The sequence below is a fragment of the Patiria miniata genome, unplaced genomic scaffold, assembly GCF_015706575.1.
Source record: "Patiria miniata isolate m_02_andy unplaced genomic scaffold, ASM1570657v1 HiC_scaffold_5, whole genome shotgun sequence".
In the NCBI taxonomy this organism is placed as follows: Eukaryota; Metazoa; Echinodermata; class Asteroidea; order Valvatida; family Asterinidae; genus Patiria; species Patiria miniata.
In genome coordinates this window covers 14,068,674-14,089,701 of record NW_024037072.1, presented here as the reverse complement: position 1 = coordinate 14,089,701, position 21,028 = coordinate 14,068,674, and the positions used below count along the sequence as shown (strand labels likewise).

At 40.0% G+C, this 21,028-nt stretch overlaps 2 protein-coding genes across 4 annotated transcripts; both read right to left on the bottom strand.

Moving 5' to 3' along the window:
• Nucleotides 1-3,779: 3,779 nt before the first annotated feature.
• Nucleotides 3,780-15,096, bottom strand: LOC119741565 (protein spinster-like). The gene is made up of 11 exons (XM_038217369.1): nt 14,987-15,096; nt 13,602-13,724; nt 13,077-13,274; nt 12,296-12,420; nt 10,923-11,123; nt 9,930-10,029; nt 8,969-9,147; nt 7,275-7,492; nt 6,349-6,526; nt 5,663-5,752; nt 3,780-4,353 (listed from the first exon to the last, which is right to left on the bottom strand). The coding sequence occupies exons 3-11, from the start codon at nt 13,237-13,239 to the stop codon at nt 4,105-4,107; spliced, it is 1,503 nt and encodes a 500-aa protein (XP_038073297.1). The 5' UTR covers nt 13,240-13,274; nt 13,602-13,724; nt 14,987-15,096; the 3' UTR covers nt 3,780-4,104.
• Nucleotides 15,097-15,486: 390 nt separating this feature from the next.
• On the bottom strand, nt 15,487-21,000 carry LOC119741564 (F-box only protein 33-like). 3 transcript variants are annotated; one of them, XM_038217368.1, is made up of 5 exons: nt 20,858-21,000; nt 20,671-20,731; nt 19,469-19,991; nt 18,468-19,153; nt 15,487-16,399 (listed from the first exon to the last, which is right to left on the bottom strand). In XM_038217368.1, exons 3-5 carry the CDS (start codon nt 19,972-19,974, stop codon nt 16,068-16,070), a joined length of 1,524 nt encoding a protein of 507 aa, XP_038073296.1. In that variant the 5' UTR covers nt 19,975-19,991; nt 20,671-20,731; nt 20,858-21,000; the 3' UTR covers nt 15,487-16,067. The 3 variants fall into 3 exon arrangements, with proteins under 3 accessions (XP_038073296.1, XP_038073295.1, XP_038073294.1); XM_038217367.1 differs by lacking the exon at nt 20,671-20,731; XM_038217366.1 differs by lacking the exon at nt 20,858-21,000 and having other exon boundaries at nt 20,671-20,845.
• Nucleotides 21,001-21,028: the final 28 nt, after the last annotated feature.

Genomic DNA, 21,028 nt, shown 5'->3' with positions numbered 1-21,028 from the left:
GAAAATTTGTAGACGCTGGGGAGTTGCCAGGTCAGGGAACCAGACTGCTAGCTAGCACCCATTCACTGATGTGTAACCGATTGCAAGCACAACAGGGACTAACTCAATTTGGTAAATTGGGGGCAGTATTTGAAAAAAGTAAGTTTTTGTCCTTCCAACGATGGTCGGCCAACCATCGTTGGCAATTGATACAGCACACCAGGTGCCATGATTTCACAGGATGCTTGAGACTATATTTTTCAGTTACAGTCAAGTGAGGTATTTCATACAAATTTGGTTGTTTTGGTTTTTGATGTTTGCAAATGTTGTATTTTACCTTCAAGACCAAAAAACCTCTAGTTCTAACCCCCCCAAATGTGTGAAAATACTTGTTTTCATTCGAGTGAAACCGATCAAATATTGCAGCTGCTTTATGTACATGCACTTGCCAAATGACTCTTGTTACTGAAATTGAACGACAATGAAAGTTAACTTTCTGCTCATGCCACAAGAAACATAGATATATCCTTACATGTCATGTCAGCTGTAAGAATTATATTATTATATGCACAAATAAGACAAGTATTCTTTGCATTGAATATGAAAATTTTATTAATCAAAAAATATATAATGTAGTTTCTGCATAAAGAAAATTAGAAATTAAAAAAGTACTTCTGCAAATTTTAATGAATATAATCAAGAAAAAAATATAACTTATTTAGTATCATTGTATGATAATTTTGTACAAAACAACAATCTTGTTTTAATACATCTTAATATAAAAAGTTCAATCAGTTTTCTACAGGCTATATAAGTGGGTCTTTCAATAAAGGGGAACGTTTTGTGACATCCGGAGATATTTGCGATGCGATCAAGCTATAAATGAGTCATTTGTCGACCCAGGTAAATTTTTTGTTTACAGATTTGAAAAGAGCACAATCTCAGCATTACTGCTGTGAAAACCGCATGCTGATACCATCTTTAGTTCAAAAATTATGGAAATCGGAACACCAAGAGATGTGACAAAGTGATGTGATGAAGTGGCCCTATTTTTGGCATGAATCTCCAGATGAAAGTTCCCGACAAACGACTCATTTAGCTTGATTGCATCACATTTGTAGATTATGTATAAGCGTTTGCTAGTAGTAACCAAAGTGTTATAAATAATGTTTCTTTTTACAACTTGATTAAGTATCACAATCAAAATTAAGAACAATTTAGTTACACCGAGTGACCCCATATATGTTATCTCAAAATGTGTTAGAATCTTACAGGTGCATCCCATCTTCATAGAAAGATGCAAATGCATAGCTTTGGTTTGGAATTAGTAACATAAATTATAGGAATGTACAGCTATTTGACACAGTTCAGCTTTTGCATGTATACAAGCATTTCATGAAAACCAAATCATTTTTTGAGAAGAATGTTCCGAGTGCAATAAAAAAAAATTATTCCTTGTAATGCAGAAATTCTGAACTACAATATATTGCTAATTTGCCAAGTAATTATTGAAAACAAAATAAAATGAATATGGACATGAAATTGTACAAAAGTTGAGAAATACATGAAAGGTTTAAATTGCCATTAGCAAAAACATACTAGTGGCTCCCAAACAAAAATGAAAACAAATAAAATCCAAACTTGTTTAAGCGATTAATTTCAATCAAAAAATATATAGCACCATTTCAGTTCTGTTGTCAAAATCGCAACATAATAATTTCAACAAGATTTCAGCTCACATTGACGTAATTGCATCAGAAATCCCCCACCCTCCAAAAAAAAACTTAATAAAGAGGATCCTGACCAAACATAGGAGCATTTTCAATATCTGGATCACCTCCAAAATTTGTTCAATCCACATTATGGGCATAACAACTCAATTTTTGGCCATTACAGATGATAACATCATACATTAAAAAAATCATATTAGGTTTTAAAACTTTCAAAGGTTAATAGTCGATGGATTAATTGGAATGAATAAATACTCTACAAAATGGAAAGATAGCACGCAAGAAATTTTTCATAGCCTGGGAAAGAAATTTCCCCCCAAATTTCAATATGCCGGCTGAACAGCTGTGTTGCTGGTTTCAACAGCCGTGCAGTGTTTAGATTACACCCGAATAGTGAAATAAATGTTGTGGTACCAGAAACAGTATTTTCTTGACACCACTTTTGTCCACAAAGAGAGGGGCTGTTGTTCTGCCTGTGAATGTTTGAACAGGCAGCGTTTTGGACCTTTGCTGTCTAGATATTCTATGATTATTTTTGATCACTGTAATGGCAGCATATACCTTACACCCCAATGATGTAAGGTCGCTGAGAAGAGTTTTCCATCAGTGCACAGTATGAGGACACTTGCAAATGCAAGTTATTTAAATTTCTCCATGTCCTTTTTTTATGTAAGGTGAGTTACCGATAAGAAACGTAATGCCAAAATATCAGAAGTTTATTTTGTTAGCCTTCTTTGTGTGGTAGTTTAGACACTTAATTTCAAGGCATCTTCTGTAAGAAAAATCCACCTTAAATGCTTTGGCTTTATAGAATAACAGCACAGAGTTGATAAAAGACCCCCTCCAAATGTAACGTGAGTTACCATGGAATTGCCCTGCTAGTGTAGTCCATTACAGGTCTTCACAAAATCACCACAAGTCCATCACAAGTCTTCTAGTCCCACGTCACCTCACAAATTATTCAAATGCACCGTGACAAAGGCATTCCTTTGTTATTGTTCATCGCCTGTTACTCGTGATCTGGCTTGTAAATTGTGATTTACTTGGCGACCAGGGCCCAATTTCACGGCGCTGCTAAGCACACAATTTTCTGCTAACAGAGCCTCTGTCTATTTCATGGAGACCATAAGCATAAGCACAGCAAAAGGCATGCTTACTTCGGAGGAAAAATTTGCTTAACTTAGTGACGTAACAATAGAAATCTCCATGCACGTGCGACCGTAAGCACGTCCACGCCGTGAAATAGTGCTTAAGGTTAGCAACTTTTTCTGCTATGCTAAACACAACTTTTCTGCTAACTGTTAAGCAGCGCCGTGAAATTGGGCACTGCAGGGGCCAATTTCCTGGAGCTGCTAAGCACACAAATTTGCTTAGCATGAAATGTCTTGATATTGCTTGTGATTGGTATTCAGCTGTTGTTTGCTTAGCATGAAAATCACATGGAGTTTTGGCTGGTAGCCTGCTTTTATAAGCCAGACTTTAATTGTGCTAAGCACATTTTTGTGCTTAGCAGCGCCGTGAAATTGGCCCCGGGACTTGTGATGGACTTGACTACAACACTGCCAGGAAATATAATAACAAGTACCAAGTGGTACAACCCACAGTGGCCGGGTAATGTGTGAAGACGGCTTTAATACGGCGCCGTCCGTGCACCCGAATGGAGCGTGATCATAGAGCTGTATTAAATTACTAGAGCGCTAACTCGATGTACAAAGTAATGCCTGATGGGCGCATCCATGTTTGTGCACAAACCTATGGAAAACACGAAATTTTGTACGGCTTTTGTACAGCTGTTTGCATATCTGCGTTTGTATTCCATACCGGTGCGTTATCGAAGCCGATACGCCCAAAACCAAAACGCACGATCAGCAAATGAGCATTTATCATTTTGCTCTACACAAACAGCGCAACGTGTGCGCGTCCCTCCGCTGCAGATGTTCTTCGCTGTGACGTTTTTTGAACCGTCAAGACGCGCTTAAGTTGTTTGTGTATCTTCTACTTGCGTGCTGCATGTAGAGTACTCTTTAAAATTCAATCCATCTGTTTTGATGGTGTTCTACAAACATGCACATAAATTCAAAATGTCTGCACCCAGAGCGGTTTCAAAGTGTCTCTGTGCGCAAGAATGAGGAGTTAGCGTTCTAGTAATTTAATATAACTCTATGGGCGTGATCTAATATGCCAAAATATGCTAATTAGACACATACGAATCAGCATTTTCAAAACCCGTCTTCGAATGCAAAGCTGTAATACTCCAGTTGCATGTATACAATAAATGGTTGAGTTAAGTGTCCACCAACCCACCCACCCACCATCCAACATAAGCAGCTCAAGCCCACGGCATGTTTCACACCCACCGTGGGCAAAATACACCTCTTAGTGTCTTGCAAGGTTGTCAGCAAGACTGCGAACCGTAGAAGAACGTCTCTCTTTCATCGTCGCTCCCAGGATCAACCTCGCTAGTCTCATACTTCAAGTAGATCGTCTCCTCGCTCAGGCTAGGCGCGCTAGGCATCAGGTAAGCAGTCAGGGTGTACAGGATGGCAGCCAGTAGGTAGAAGACTGGCACGACTATGGCTAAGGCTGTGCCTAGTCCCCGGTCCCAATCATGCCAGCACAGATGAAACGACATGATGCCTGGAATCTGAGGGAAACAAACGGAAGGAAACAATTACTGAAAACTGTGAAATTAGCTTAAAGATCTCCAGAATCTTATTTCATATCATTTCATTTATAATTTCTCAGGGAATACACACTCACAAACAAACGAAGTTAATACAAGACAGGTAAATTTACAAGAAACTAACATAAAAAAAGAAGATAAAACGAACATAACAGCATCCTTGAAGGATTGCCAACATGTGAACTAAATCACAATCAAAGGCTCTCCAAATGCTGCATGAAAATACACCAAAATATAATACAATAAAAATTACAAATAGAAGTTAGATGTAATTACAAATCGAAAAATAAATTTAGATTGATGAGCACAATGTGAAGCAATCTGAATATTATGATTAAACTATCTAGATAAAATATTCGGAATGGCTAAAACACAGAGTAAAATTAAACACACAAATATTAAAATTTTAAAAATTATTAAAAATATCAAAAATAAAATATTTAAAATGTTACACCATCATTTGGTGTTAGGGAAATTAACTACATAGAGGAAATAAAACGGCATTTTATGTGAAAAAAAGAAAATGTGTTGCCCCAGACTACCCTAATTAAAGGACAGGTGCCACATGTAACATCTACTGGGTACAGTGGTGCAAAGGCAGATGAACATTTCCGAATGTGGCGGGGAACAGTACATATGTCTCTGCAGCGGGTATCTAAAAGTGGGCAGTTAGAGGAAAAAATTCCTTCCCACTTCCGGTGACACAAAGCACAGAATGACAACTGGCATATATGTGAGGCATTCTGGCAAAATGAGACAGAACTGGGCACAGGTCGAAATGAGGGTTTGTAGACAAATAGGAAAAATAACATAATTCTCTTTACACTGTTCGTTGCACTGCAATCGGACATTCCGTTGACAATAAGACTGTTTAAAGTTCGCAGTTGTTGACATGCCAAAAAAGTAAAAAAACTGAGAGAAAGGCCTTTTAAAATTTCAAGGTTTGTAGTTGGGAAAATGAAAGATGCCAATTGTTTTTCCCTAAAAATGCTTTTATTCCACGATTTTTATACTATTTTTTAAAAATATGTGTAAGCAGACATATCAACGATTACAAATATCAATCAAGCTGAAAATCAAAACAATAATTACCCCATTTGGTATTTTGCATTTTTCTCCACTATGGCCTGTGCCCAATTCAGTCTCATTTTTCCCCCTCACATATGGGGTGGGGATAGGGGGTGGGACAGGTAAGGAGTGAGTGGGCATAGCTGACAAAAAAATATGAATCTATTTGAGTTCTAGAAGATCACTTTGTGTTTTGACTCACCAATATCGGGCCGACTGCACCACCTAGGATGTTACCGACGGCAATGTATACAGCTAATGCTTGCGACCTCAGATTTGTGGCAAATAAATCCTGTTAAAGAAACAGATCAACCCAAATAAACAGAAAAAATGGTTCTGATGTTAAAAGCTTCAATTGCTTAAAGGCATATTACAACATTTGCTTTTGCTGTAATTTTCAGAAATGGACGGATTGGGAGGTTAGCATTTTATAGCAGATATTGTTCCACTGTGCTGTTTAAACTTTTGCGTTCATGGATGCCAGAAAAAAACCAAGGGGAAACAACACACTGTTCTTGTTGTCTGCTTCCCTGACCCAACCCTTAACACAAAACACAACATTTTATAAACAATAGGGAATTGTCAGGCCAGGGAACCAGACTAGCCGGCGTGTGCCCATTCACAGATATTTTGAACCGATTGCAAAAAAAAATGTGGACTAACTAAATTCGGTCAATTGGGGGCAATTTTTGAAAAAAATTAGCCAGAACCAATGATTGTTGGCAAACCATCGTTGGAATTTGATACAAGTTCCACTTTTCTTGCAAATGGCAGCATTCAAGGCGCAAAGATTTCACATCAAAGTTATTTGACATCAATTTTTCTTCACATTTGCATCCGCCTGAACCAAGCAAACTGTCTCTTTACTGACTGAAATCCAAGACCTACCTGGACAGTACTTGCAGCAGGTCCCGGGGCAATCTCGGCAGTTAGACAGGCAAGGAACAGCAGGCCGAAGGAACACGCTGGAGAACGCACCAACAACGTCGCTACAATGAACGGCGCCGCGGCAAGCTGGCTGGCTGCTATCAAGTAAGCCTTGTACTGTTTCCTTCGTCTGGATATCCTGGGTTCAGGGAGGTCAAGAAAGGCCATCATATTTAGAACATAATCAGACCTGCCAACCTTTAGGGATCACAAAACTGTATTCTGAAATGCCAACAATTGTATTTTTCATAAAGAAAACCTGCATTTTTCAAGAAAATGCATAAAGCTTACGAACAAAGGTGTAATGTGGCTGCAATGTTCAAACTTTAATACTTACACGAGTACAGTAAAATGTTCTTGTATCAATATTATAGATAGATGACTGTTGCTTTTGCACTTCTGGAGAAGTTCGCTTATCAGTGCACGTCGATGGCAAGGAATCTCTGCTGCTTGGCAGTACATCTTCCTCGTTAAAAGAGTTTGATTGAATTTATTCCTTGCATAGCAAGTTACGACCCTTTATCTTTTTGATCCATTGGCACGGTATAACAAAACTATTCTTGATTGCTTTGATGTGGCATTTGTAACCCTCTCTGGGCCCTCCTCGGGTGTTTAACACGTCATATCCCACATCACGGTCGCAACCATTGCTAACTGTCATTTAAAAATGAGTCGCCTTTTGCATGGTGTCGTTCAAGCCTTGGCATTGGTTACATTCATACTGACTAGTTACCCCAAAACAAAGATAGTGACACATTCTTTGCCCATTTCATGTGACACCGGTACAGTATGCAAAACTGCCAAGAGTTTCACAACCCAACCTGTTTAAAGTAAAAAAAAAAAACCTCCACAATGTTTCCAAGTTTTGTCAGATGTTTCCCGCTTACCTATTGGCTAAGACTCCCCCAATGAGACAGCCTGCACCTCCCCCACACACAACCACGAGGGCGACATTCACACCAAACTTCTCGGAGGGGAGGTGCCAGACCTTGGCGTAGAAGGTGGGTAGCCAGGCCCACAGCGTGTATGTCGAGATGTATCGGGCAGAGGTGGCCGAACACAAGACTACATAGGGTTTGTTACTGATGAGTTGCTGCATAGTTTCCTTGAAGGATGGAGAAAATAAAGTTATTTTGACAACCTATATGGCTGAGCAGCTTGGACCATCATTAGAAGCCTTTCAGATGCGCTGCTATCGCAAAACTCTGAACATCTCTTGGCAAGACAAGGTGTGAAATGAAGGGGCTTGGAGGAGAATTTCGGCTGATGGTAATTCACAAGAGTTAATCACCTGACACAACTACAAAACCCAACTTGCCTGGTTTGGCCACATAGTGAAAATGGAAAACAGCAGATTTCCAAAACGCATCATCCTAGAAACAGTCACTGGGAAAAATAGACGGGGTAGGCAAAGGAAGAGATAGGAAAATGACATCATGGATAACAGCGCCCTCTACCTGGAACACCCTAGAGCGCAAGACAGACAGGAGTGGAGAGCGAACATTCATGGAGCCAACATCCTTTGGGACATGGTGCAAGATTGATATCAAAGGAGTTTTTCACTGTTATTAATGCAACCACTCACAGTTAAAGGGAATGTACAACAGTTGTTTTTGCTGCAATTGTCAGAAATAATTGAGTTTGGAGGATCAGTATGTAAAAGCAAATATTGTTAAAATGTCTTGTTTCATGTTTTGGGCTTGTAGATGCTGGCAAAACCAAGAAAACCAATCATGTTCTTGTAGTCTGGTTCCCTGACCCCACTTAAGATGAAACTGAGCAATCTATAGACTTTGGGAAATTTGTAAGATCAGAGAATCAGTCTAGCAAAAGTAGCAGGCTTGTAGCCTTTCACAGGTGTGTAATCAATTGCAAAGAAAATGAGGAATAACTAAATATGAAAAAATAGAAGCAGTTTTTGAAGGGGAAAAAACAGTTTTTCTTGAAAATGTCAGCACACCAGGAGCCACGATTTTACAGGATGCTTTAGTCTGTCATTCCCTAACAATCCAGTAAGTTTTTTTTATGATAATTTGATCATTTGGTTTTGTGATGTTTGCAATGTTGTGTCTTCCCTTTAAAGGCATATAGAAGCATCGATAATAACTTCAAAACAAACCTACTGATTTTGTGAAAAAAAAAAACTTGCTCAAAATGAAGATGGGGCTGGTACCAAATACCCTGTGAAATTATCCCGCCTGAAATGGTATCGTTCAGAAGAAAACAATCGAAAGGTGGTTTTAAAAGAATGTGCCAGCGAACACACTTTTTACGTGCATTAGCAATTGAAAAAAAAAATATTTTTGAAAGACAAATAGTTCCCTTGTGAACTGATTTTGGAAATGGAGGGAAATTTTCAGGTAAGTTTCCACAAAATAAATGTAGCAATGAAAAATATTGTTATCTGCAGTTAAGAGAAGTTGGCGATGTTTATGGAAATACTGCGAAAATTTAAGGAAAACATTCCTGAAGGAAGGCTGGACAAATTTTGGAGGAATACATTTTGCGGGTTTTTTGATGTTTTGGGATAATCACTAATGGCATAATTAACCTTCACTAATATTCTTAGCAGGCTACTCACCTTCAAGGTGTACGTGCTTCGACTATTCAGCAACCAATCGCAGGAGTCGTGAAGCGGCTCTCGAAGGAAGATCAGGATGAGTAGGAAGAGCACGCCACCGGCGATTGCAAGGCAGTAGAAGACCCAGCGCCAACACAGGTAGGCATTGACCACACCCAGCAGGTAAGCAATGGCCACTCCTGCAGGTGTTTGGAAAGTTCGTGTTTTGAAAGACTGACTGACTGAAACGTTTGGGCCAGGCAATGCTATCCTGTAGGTTTATCCTGTAACGCCAATGATTGGCCACAATCTGGCTTACTGCGTAGACTACAGGGTACGTGTCTAAAAAAACAACGAACCCTCAAAGCGCCCTCTTTTTCACAGTTTTTAAAAATATACATCGCAAATATCTTTACATATTTAGAGAGTATAGCCCATTAGCTTTTCAACAACGAAATATCTTTCCAATTTGTAAAATATTTATTGAGTTATGGCCAATTGAACACAAGTACCGCTTTTATTTTGCCCGCGGCAACTGATATTTTGACTGCCGCAGTAAAGAACATGGGCCAAAACATTGCAATTGTGAAAAAGGCTTCCAAGTAGAGGGCAGAGACAGGATTGAGGATGGTTCCTAGCCAAAAGGGCCTAGGGGGTTAGGGTTAACCTTGGTCTAAAGAAAAAAAGGCTGTCATGTCAAAGCTTGCTGCAATTAACCCTGTTACATGTAAGTTCATCCTGGTTTTTCTGGACTTGTGTATTATGTCAAGACCGCCTGCTTTGTAAACAGAGGCAAGGTAAGTGACACATTTAATAACTCCTTCCCATTTGGTCCAAAATTGTTATTTGAACCATTCAAGTCTCGTGAAAACAACTTTCCCACATTGGCAAACTTTGGCAAAACTATGAGTAAGAATGGTCGACTCGAGCTTTATTTGAGGGTAAAGGGCTTCCCTATTACGTAGCAATGCAAATTCCTTACCAATATTGGTGGCAAAGTAGTAGAAAGACAAGGCCTTGGCACGATTCATGGTAAGAAAGTAATCCGAGATGAGGGAATAAGCGGCTGGGCTACATGCTGCCTGTGAGAGGGGAGAGGATACAAATTAAAGGAAAATGACATGCATACAATTCACAATTTACACAAACTCTATGGCAACTAGACAATATCCACTTAAAATTCAACCGAAGACCGAAATGGACCTTTGTTTAAACTACATTTGGGTAAAAAAAAAGGAAGCAAAACAATTTTCATCATTTTATTCTGGAGTTGTGGTTTGAACTGTAATATTAAGAATGCCATGCACGGTGAAAGCAGCAACAGAAGCAACTACAGCGGTAATAGCAGCAGCATCACCAATTACGTCTGCAGCAGCAGCATCACCAATTACGTCTGCAGCAGCAGCATCACCAATTACGTCTGCAGCAGCAACAGCTGAATTACCAACAGCAGCAGCAACAACAGTGGCAATAGTAGCAACAACAATAGCATTAATAGCAGACATTGCAATAACAGTAGCAGTAGTAACAGCAGCAGCAACAACAGCAGCAGCTATAGCAGCAACAGCAGTAGCAACAGCAGCAGCAACAGTAACAGCAACAGCAGCAGCATCAGCAGCAACAGCTGGAGCAGTAGCTACAGTAGCAGCATGTTGCAGCAGCAGCTACAGTAGCAGCTACAGTAGCAGCAACAGCAACAGCAGCAGCAGCAGCTACAGTAGCAGCTACAGCAGAAGCAACAGCAACAGCAGAATTCCTAATTGTAGCAGCAGCAGTAATAGGAGCAGCAGTAGCAACACTAGCAGAGGAAGCAAGGGGGACACAGCAACAGCAGGAACATCTGCAGTGGTAACAGCAACAACAAGGGCAAAAAATGACATCAACTGCAGTGGTCACACAAATTATGCCAACAGCAACATCACCAACAACAGCAGCAAATGCATCCTCGTTAATTAAGAGCACCATTAGTACTTACCTCCCCGAATCCGACACCCAACCTAGCCAGCCAGAGCACAAGGAAGCGATCGCTGACTGCAGTCACCACAGACATTCCTACCAGGAATATCTGCCCTACTGCTAGCACCAATACACGGGATCCTGTACTAGCTGCCTTGGCCAACGGAATACCAGCTATGAAGTACACAGAGGTGAACGTCAGGCCAGTCAGTATGCCTTGCTGTCAAGACAAAACACGGAAGGTAAAAAAAAAATGACTAAAAAAAAATTAATTAAGTCTGATTAAAAACAAATGAGGAGGAACGGTAACGTGATCAACAATAGGTTGAGGGCAATTCCACGGATTTATAAACCTCAATGTTAACACTTCAAAAAATCGAAATGCAACTTTTAACTAAACAAATCATTAATAAGTACACAAAAAAATTAATTAGTCTGGTTACGTCTGGAGTGGCGAACCCCGATCTGTCGTTTGCACGAAGCCTACAGTGCACGCAGACACGGTCGCGCAGTACTGCCCTGGTATCGAAGAGTCACAGCTCCTGCTCCGAAGGAGCACAGCCGGGTTTTTCGGTTATGTTAAAGGTAGAGTCCATCACTTGTACTTTTTGCAATTTGTTCGTTTGAAGCAACGAAAGTGCTCAAAATCTAAAGAAGGCAGCTGAACAACTAACCTGATGAAGTTTCAGCTCTGCTTCAGCTGTACATTTCGAGAAAAACAACATTCTAGGATCTCAATTTCAAATCAAAAGTTGCTGAATCATGTTTGGAATTGGGCCTGAATTCAGCGTCCGAGACACGTTCTCACTGAGCTGATTGCAGCTACGAGATGTCGCGCACTGATTCGATGAATTACAGCAACCACGGGCGCGTGAGCGTCGTGCGAATGCTTGTGCGCGCTTCACCGAATAAAAAATGAACTACTAACGGAAATTTCATATGATGCGTCTTTAGACGCATCGTTTGAAAGGCCTTCTTTCGTTGATTTCTTCCAAAGGACAGCATTCCAGAAAGAATAATTTCACAGGGAGTTTAGTTCCCTTACTATCTTTCAACCAAGTATGTTTTTGAACAATAATTACGTCAGTTACTTTTTGGATAACTGCAAATGATGGACTGTAGCTTTAATGAGAATGAGCTTATACGGAACAGGATCTGATTGGACATGCCACGCTGTTTTTAAACATGGCGTGGGTTGCATCGCGCGTGCTCCAGCTTTGGGTTACCAAACTAACAATCATTGATCTGTGGCATGATTGGCCGTTGAGAAACATACATCATTCATACTGGATCATTTGCATATCCTCTCACCCCCTCCCCGCTAACACTCGATGAACTGAGAGTGAATTTTCAGAAATAGGGCAAGATTTTCCACATGTCCTGAACTCTTACCAAAGCATCACTGAACTCAATACATCCCGTGGTAGCATGGCATTCACTCTGTGGCGAGGCAGGGGGGACATATATGGACCTGTTTTCTTGACAGACGTAGGTATAATTCTGGTAACATCTCATACCTAACAGATAATGAGAGGAAGTCAGTTAGTACTATACCAATATCAGTTGGATTACTAGCCCTGCGTGCTAGGTTCAAGTCCTCATGCAGCAAACCTCATGTCATAAAATTTGAATCGGTAACTGATTTTTTGAAAGTACATAATTTATTAGTTACTTTTTGGATAGCTGCAAATGATATGGGGCCAATTGCATAGAGCTGCTTAAGCACAAAATTTGCTTAAGCACAAAAACGTCTTGCTTAATAAAATCAGGTTACCGGCCAAAACTCCATGCGATTGTTATGCTAAGTAAACAACAGTTAAATACCAGTCACAAGCAATGTACATCACATGGAGTTTTTGCCGGTAACCTAATTTTACTAAGCAATGTTTTTTCGTGCTTAAGCAAATGTTCTGCTTAAGCAGCTCTATGAAATTGGGCCATGCTCTACCTTTAAATGTTAAATTAATTACAATGTTTCCTAAGCAGGCCATATGGTAACATACAGTCTTTCGCAGGGTATTGGGTCCCGTCATAGATCTGGCATCCTCGTGTAAGTATTTAGTAAGACTGAGACGTTTCTCCCCAACTAGACCAATGGCCACAACTATACTTGGGACCATCCCGATTGTAGTTGGGACGATGTAACAAGGAACAGAAGATCATCTTTACTCACCCGAAGGAATAAGAACAGGGTAGGCCTGGCCCACCACCTGCACGCCGATATAGACGGCAAAGATGAGAACTAGAGACCCTACTGCCTTCCAGGTAGGTACGGTGGGTATGTTGACACCCGTGCCGTCTGTCTCTGGCTTTCTCTTGCAGCACGACTGCCCCATGGCTGCTGGGTACCAGGGATGTGGATGAGCACCAGCTGAAAGGGACAAGTTGTTTGAATTCATACAAATGGAAAACGAAAAATTGAGGTTGATGAGCTGAGCTTATCCGACAAAATTCATGTAGCCACACAAGCAATGGGATAGATGGTCCACAAAATGGAAAAATGTTGCAACCTGATGCCACTTTTTTCTTCATATCATCTCCATGAAGGTCAGTCATTGCAAAAATTAAGAGATGAATCTGGGACTGAGAAACATTTCCAATTTTGTTAGGAAATACTTGTTCTTGACTCTCATAGACTTTGTACAACATTTTTTCCCCACAAAATTGCCAACTCTACACTGATATTTGGACTACTTACAATGCTTAAGGTTGGATCATCTGGTGGAAGCGACTAGGTTGGGTTTATCCTGATGGTACTGGTAGAACAACTTCAAAAACCGGATCTTGAGTGATCATTGTCATGTGAGATGGAGACTTCAAACTGAAAGTGAAACAAAACGGAACACCAGGAAGGACCAAATAACAAACAAAATGTAACATTAAAACACTAAACAGCTGACCAGTGATAGAAGCCAGGTTTATAAATGTCAAGCTCCCCCCCCCCCTTCCCACCAGGCCCCAGGGGCGAGGGAGGGGGAGGGAGGGAAGGGGAGGGAAGGGGAGGGTGAAACTGAAACATTTGATAGGTGCATTTTAAAATTTTTAGCTTGAGAAAAATTCCAGCTCCAATGCTCATCGGGAATTCGACATGTAGATGTTGAATTCCTGATGAATGGGATTGGGAGCTGGAGTTTCTCAAGCTAGACGCGCATTTAATACACAACCATCATGGCCATAGCTGAGCAGTTAGGCCTAATTGAGTAAACTACTCCAGCTCCAACTAGACCCGTGAACGTGGCGTTGTATACAACGCCACGCGCTTCCGTCGGGTAAATGCTAGCGACAGCATTCTATCTTTTGATCCGCTACATATAACCATGTATAATTTCGCCAATATGTGAATCACTTACTTGTTGGGCCTCCTGTAAATTTCCGCGAGTGTTGGATCTGTCATCGCAAAGAAATTTTATGTAAAGTACGGCACAACTTTGTCACAACGAATGTTTTCAAAATGATCAGGAAATCAAAGACAGGCATGACACTCTGGTACCCTGACTTCCGCATGCGCAAAACGGTAGGAGTATCACCAGTTGGTACCCGACTAAATGTCAGATGACCGTAATACCTTGTAAAATTCTGCTAAATCCATTTCGAAAGTCGGCCAAATCACCCAGTTTATATTGCTGTTCCATTGTGCAAGGGTTTGTGTTAAGGATTTTTCAAAAAAAGAAGGTTTTTCAAACCAAATGTGCCATATTTCTTTCCAATCTTTTTTATTTTCCTTCATCTTCATAATTCTGCCGAAAAAATATTCTGCTGATTTTATGTACAACTCATTTTTGTATGCAAATATTCTGTCGAATGTAGCCGAAATTCGGCTAGAACGGTCACTCCATTTTAGTAACAGCGGATCACAATAGAGTGTTTTTACTGAAGTGTATATAGCCACGTTCACGGGTCTAAGCTCCAACATGTCCAATGCTCATCATCAAATGACCATTGAGCAATCTCAATGCGATGAGCATGATTATTAATATTACGAGCTGGAGTTACAGTAAAGCAACCAAAGCAACAACTCGCTAGAATACTCCGATTACTCGTGTCTAGTTGCCGTGATGTGGCTAGGAAAAAATGAATACTTACTATTGAAACATCAGCATGGAACTGGAAGTTGAAAGATCAGGTTCTTCCCCGCTCGATCATCATCATCTTATGACTGTTATAATTTTGGTAGCGCGCCCTCTCTTGGTCAGCACCGGCCAGCGTGAGATAAGGTCAATATTAAAGGCGGAGCTCAAACCCCCCCCCCCCAGAAAAAGATAATTTAAATAACATGTACAATCCTTGTATTTTCTGCTTTGTATTTTCCCTTCAACACAATATTATCTATCAATAGTACTACCTACTTTCGTATCATCATTTATTCAAATTTGATGTTGGTAAACAGGGACTGATCAATACAAAAATAGAAATGAACCACAAAATCTCACCTTATTTCCCCCCCCCCCCAAAGCATCTACCCCTTTTGAACAATAAGTGTCATCTCTCTAATCCCAGATGGATCTTTTAAAAATGTCCCCTTGTATTTTCCTTTTCCTTCAAATGACAATATAATGTCTAATTACTCAAGTTCCAACACCACATAAGGAACAATCATTTTATTTGAACATCAACAACACAACAACACAAGTATTCAGTTACTTTTTATTACAGCAATAACTTATTTGATCAATGATCACACATCCAAATATATGTTAAATATGAATCAATTGGTACCTAATCAAATCATTTATTCACATACCATGTATCAGTTTGTTTTCAATATACTATCTTTTTTTTGTTATTATACTTTGGATGAAGGTGGCATCCTCAAACATTGTGATAATCTCATTATCAATAATTATGTTATCCCCAAATAATTTAAAATATGCTTTAATTTAACTTCAAAGAAAAATCAGCCTCACTTGTTCCTATTAAATACAAATGAAAACTAACAACAAAACAACATGTCATTATCAGCAAATTTGCCATAAATTATGATAATTATATTACAGTCAGTTATTCCTCTGGAATGCCTGTATACATATCTTACAACAATTAACCCTGTGCCCACAATTTTGACCATTTTTTTTACCAAAACGTTCTTTTCCAAACCATAAATTACCCTGTAACAAACAAAGATGTTGCATATTCCTGCTGATAGTGCAAATTGCACGTGAACTTTTCACTGGTCTGCGTCTATGAGCAGATCTTGAGTTAGGAACTTTGGAATGGTCATGTGACGTCTTTCCACCGGTTCCCATGGCCGCTTCAGACTGCTACTGATGTCCTGTATCAAAGTAAACCGGTACTCTGTCTCAGAGGTCGGGCTGTCCGAGACCGTACCGTCAGAGTAAAAACTGTCATGTGACGTCGGGGTTTCTTCGTCGTATTCTTCACTGGCCCACATCTCGTCGTGATCGCTGTAGAGAAGACCACGCTCTACTTCAAAGGTGCTAAGGCCAGGACCTCTCAGTGTGGCAATCGCAAGGACATTGCAGATGAGAAGTTTATACCCTGAATACATAGAAATCATAAATTGACCAGTGTTACTTGAAAAAAAAGATTGTATTCATTTGTTAATGCACACATTCTATTTAGTTGGTTCCGAATGGCTATTCACCGGAATCTGGTCTACAAAATAGACAAGAGGAAGCCATTTTCGATCATGTTCCCTGAATCTATTTTATAAATTGTAAACTGTTGAATGGGATGGTGCCAGACTATTTTATGATTGGAGTGCGTTCAAAGTCTCACTTTCAGTTTTTTTTTTTTTTAAATGTGGCTTAAAGGGAATATACAATATTTGCAAACATCGAAAAATAAAACTACCAAGTTTTACGAAATACCTTACTAGGATGTTGGTAAATGATAGTCTCAAGCATTTTGTAAAATTATGGCACCTGGTGTGAAGTCCTTTTCAAGAAAATGGTATTTTTGTATACATATCCATTGGTGGTCGGCCGACCAGCGTTGGAAAAACCTAACTATTTTTCAACTACTGCTCCAAATTAACCTTTTTTTTCAGTCCAAATTTTGTTTGCTATTGGTTACATGTTTCATGAACGGGTGCAGACCAGCTAGACTGGTTGCTGTGCCTTACAATTTTCCATCATCTATAAATTGATCCATTTTATCTTTTGTGGAGTCAGGGAACCAGACTACTTAAACATTTTTGTTTTTCTTGGTTTTTCCAACCTTTTCTAACACAAAACTTCAAAAAAGTCAGTGTAACAATATTTGATCTATATATACTAACCACTCAAATAGTTCATTTCTGAAAGTTACATCAAAAACCAATGATGTACATTCCCTTTAAAACATTAGGGTATGTTTAATCACAAATTTTAATTTTATCATCAGAACAGACTGGTATTTGTAATGAGTTTTTATTTCAATGCTTTCATTTCTACAATCAAGTTCCAAAAATGAAGAGTTTACCTCGCTTTCATTTTAATATGGCCGACTCGTAAATAAAGTCTATGGACTGGATTGAGCCCATTCACTAAGGCAAAAAAAAAAAAATCTGCTTCCGGTTTCCCTACCTACCCTATTCTGACAGCCCCTACCCTAATTTTTTTATTGGAAAAATGAGAAAATAACACACAAAACCATCATTTTCTGCCTTTTACCCTTGACTACATGCAGACGCCTCCATATGATCGTACCCAAAAAAAATTGCAAAAAAAAAAAAATTCCCTACCTACCTGCCCTATTTTCAAATGCCATGTAATCGGAAGCAGAATTATTTTTTGGGGGGCCTTAGCAATGCACAGCTCATACATGAAAGTAAGTAGTCAGTACATCAGTCAGTGAACTTCAATCAGTGAGCGAGTCAATCGGTGAGTTGGTCAATTACTAGTCCGAAAATTTGGGACTCTCAATACTGTGTATGATGAGAGTCCCAAAACTTAAGGTATTGAAAACATGCAAAGCAAGAAAATAGACTGGCACCTAAAACAACCAGTCCATCGCAGCTTCAGTACTGCATCAATCAACCATGCCAAAAGAAATATGTGGCATGAACCGGGAACTAATCTCCATTTCTACACATTTCTCCATAGTCAGCCACCAGACTAATGAAACAGCATGAAGAGGTCAGTCTTTTCAAATAGTTGGACCATGGTTGGACATGTACCAGTCTAGTCTTTAGCCTCGTTTTTGAAATCACTTGACTTCCCTCTCATGTGCAAAATATTGAAGAAATGTCTCCTTCAAAAATTGAATTGAGTCTGCAATACTGAGGACCTTTTCTTTGCCCTAGAATTTTTGGAGAAATTTGCTGGCTAAAGAGTGAGTAAAGTTGGCCCGATTTAGTTTTGCACGTTTCAGAGCACTCCGCGTCCCAGTCAATTACATGAGAAAAATTGTTAAGATTTTACAAAAGAAAGTCTTTGTTAACTTAAAGCCACAAGTTTAGTTTCCTAAAAGAAAAACCAAGACCAAGTTGATCACAATGCTACCTCAAATTAACAATTCGTTACTAACATCGCCATGGAATGGAATGTGAGAAACAATGTGGAACAATGTGAGAAAAGTAAATTGCAGCAGATTCCAATGAATATTATCTCCAACTCCTTTATACCTGTGATAACAAGACGGTTCAACTTCTTGCACTGCCAACACAGCATGACTAGCGGGTCAGCCTCCGAATTGTTGCCAAAGAACAGTGCGGACTTGTCAGTATGAATCTCCAAGCAGCTCAGACTCTTACTGTAATTCTTGGCGATGCTATCGATGAGGTCCTCCTTTAGGGACCACGGCTGGCTGACGAAAATTCTCAGGGATGTTAGCGGTATGCTTGGTGTCAGGTAGTGCAGAAGTTCGTCTGTCGCCCCATAGTCCGAGATAATTGCCGAGACAGTGACTTGTAAGTCCGGCAAGCGTCGGCCCAGTTTGCTCCAGCTAGAATCATCCAAGTACGAATTGACATCTGCCCCGAATCCTATGACCATGTTGAGCTGCCGTAGGGTGGATGCACATTTAGAATCTGGCAGACCTTTGAGGAGTTGGTCCGTTACCATCGACAGGTTCAGGGTTAGAATGGACAGGGATGTGAAGTTGGAGAGGGAAGACGTCAAGGTGATGGCCTCGTCGGTCACTTCCTCTGCAACTTGGAAAGTCGGGATGTGGAGAACTCGGAGCTGCTTGCCAAACTTGTCGGAGAGTTCTTTTAAGAAAGTGGAGCGTAAGGAGCCGCTGTTGTGTGCCAGTGCCAAGGTCTTGAGCTTGGTGGATGCTTGTATAACTTTCTTCAAGCTTTCTGTCATCCTGGTAGGGTACAGAAAAGAAAATTCTAGGGTACAGCTAAGAGTCTAAAAGATAATCTGAGAAATTGGGAATACATGTGTACTATTTTTGACATGATTATCCTTCAGCTAACACGTAAACTGACATCAAGGATCTCGCACATACCAAATCAGTATGGCTCTATCCAACTCCCTAAAAATCTATTTTCTTTTTCTTTTACCAAACATTTCCTGAGAAAAATGATGCTGATATGGTCCACTCACTGTAGAAAATAAACTTCTCAAAAATTTACAACTGCTAGCAAATTTTCAAGTGATTACTGAACTGGACACTTACTTGGTTCCAAACTCTTCCCCTGGTAGCTGTGCGCCGCAATTGCAGTTTTTGCACAGCGGAAAGAAACAAAAGATGAGTTTCTCTAATCCTTCGCTATTATGAAGTCCTTGAAAGACCGTGGGTAGGTCTTGGTACAGCTTCCGATATCTCAGCAAATCGTCTGGCTGATTCTCCTGCGATGATTCCTCAGAGCCCGTAGGCGGAGGCGCACTGCCTGATGCATCCCGGTTGGCAAACTGTGCACACAATACTGGCAGGGCAACTGTACAGGTGAGGCACAACTCCCGCACAAACTTCCCGCATTTATCTAAGATACAGCGGGCCGGTTCGCAACCAGTTTGAAAGGTCAGCTCCAAATCGACCCGACGCCAGAAGGATGGGTGGAAGTAACAGTCACGCCAACTTTTGCAAGTTGATGATGCCCGGGCTCTGTCTCTGTGGGATAGATGGGAAAACATGTTGACGACCGCCGTATGTGGAAGTTGGCTCCAGTTGCTAGGTTCCATTCTGCACCGATGAAAATCTGAGGAAAGACAACAATGTAACTTCTGATCCAGTATTGATCGGATGGTAGGGCCCTCAAAAATTGGGATGGAGTTTAATTTCTTTAGCCATGATCCCGTCACATGACACACAAAATTCATAATATCGGTAAAATTAAGGCAAAACAAAAATTACTGGTTTCTCATCCCCACCTGCTTTTTTTCCCGGCCGCCTCTTATTTTGTTTCATTAAATTAATTTCATACATTTCCAATACATTTTGTATTGTCAACATAAATTATTGTCTTTTTATTTGTTTCCAACAAAATTGTAGTTAAGTATGTGGAAAATGTTATGGCTCCTTTGGACACAATTTTGTTTCAGCAAAATAGTTGAGAAAATTTAAGAATCCGTCTCCGCTTCTGCCATCTAGGAAAATCCACCATCTGTTTGGGAAAAAGGAGAAAAAAAAACTCCTGCCTCCTTCATTTTTTCAAAAAAGGCCGGACAAGAAACTCCTTTTTTTTTGGTACTCGGCTATACACAACAATTGTCAACTGCAAAACTTGTTTTAATAATATGGCTTCATGCTTTTCCTTAGCTGAGGATTAATGAACAATCAAATAAGCTAAGTAAGTATCATCAAATACAAACACAATTTCCTTCAGTGGTGCACATAAATTATTCTAACGCGTGGCTAAAACTTTATTTAGGGCTTACCCTGAGCAAGGAACTGCCCTGATTAACGTTTTGTATAGTCTGCTGCCCAAGCACAGCAAATCTAAGCACATTGAGAAGAAACAAAAAGAATTTAGATTGTGCACGACGATGTCTCGTAATCGTGGAGGTAGCCACATCAGACCTACCTAGTCTGCCCGCAGCTGACCATCAAAATGCTAATAGATACCTCAAGATTTGGAACTCCTTCCTGACCTTCTCGATCCTCCCACTCAGCACGGAAGTGTTTATAACTGTACGTAAAGGTGTCCATTCATGCGGAACGTTTACACGCAATTACTACTCGCTGCTGATAATGACTACAGCGGTAGTCGTATGAATTGAATGGTTGAGAAATGTT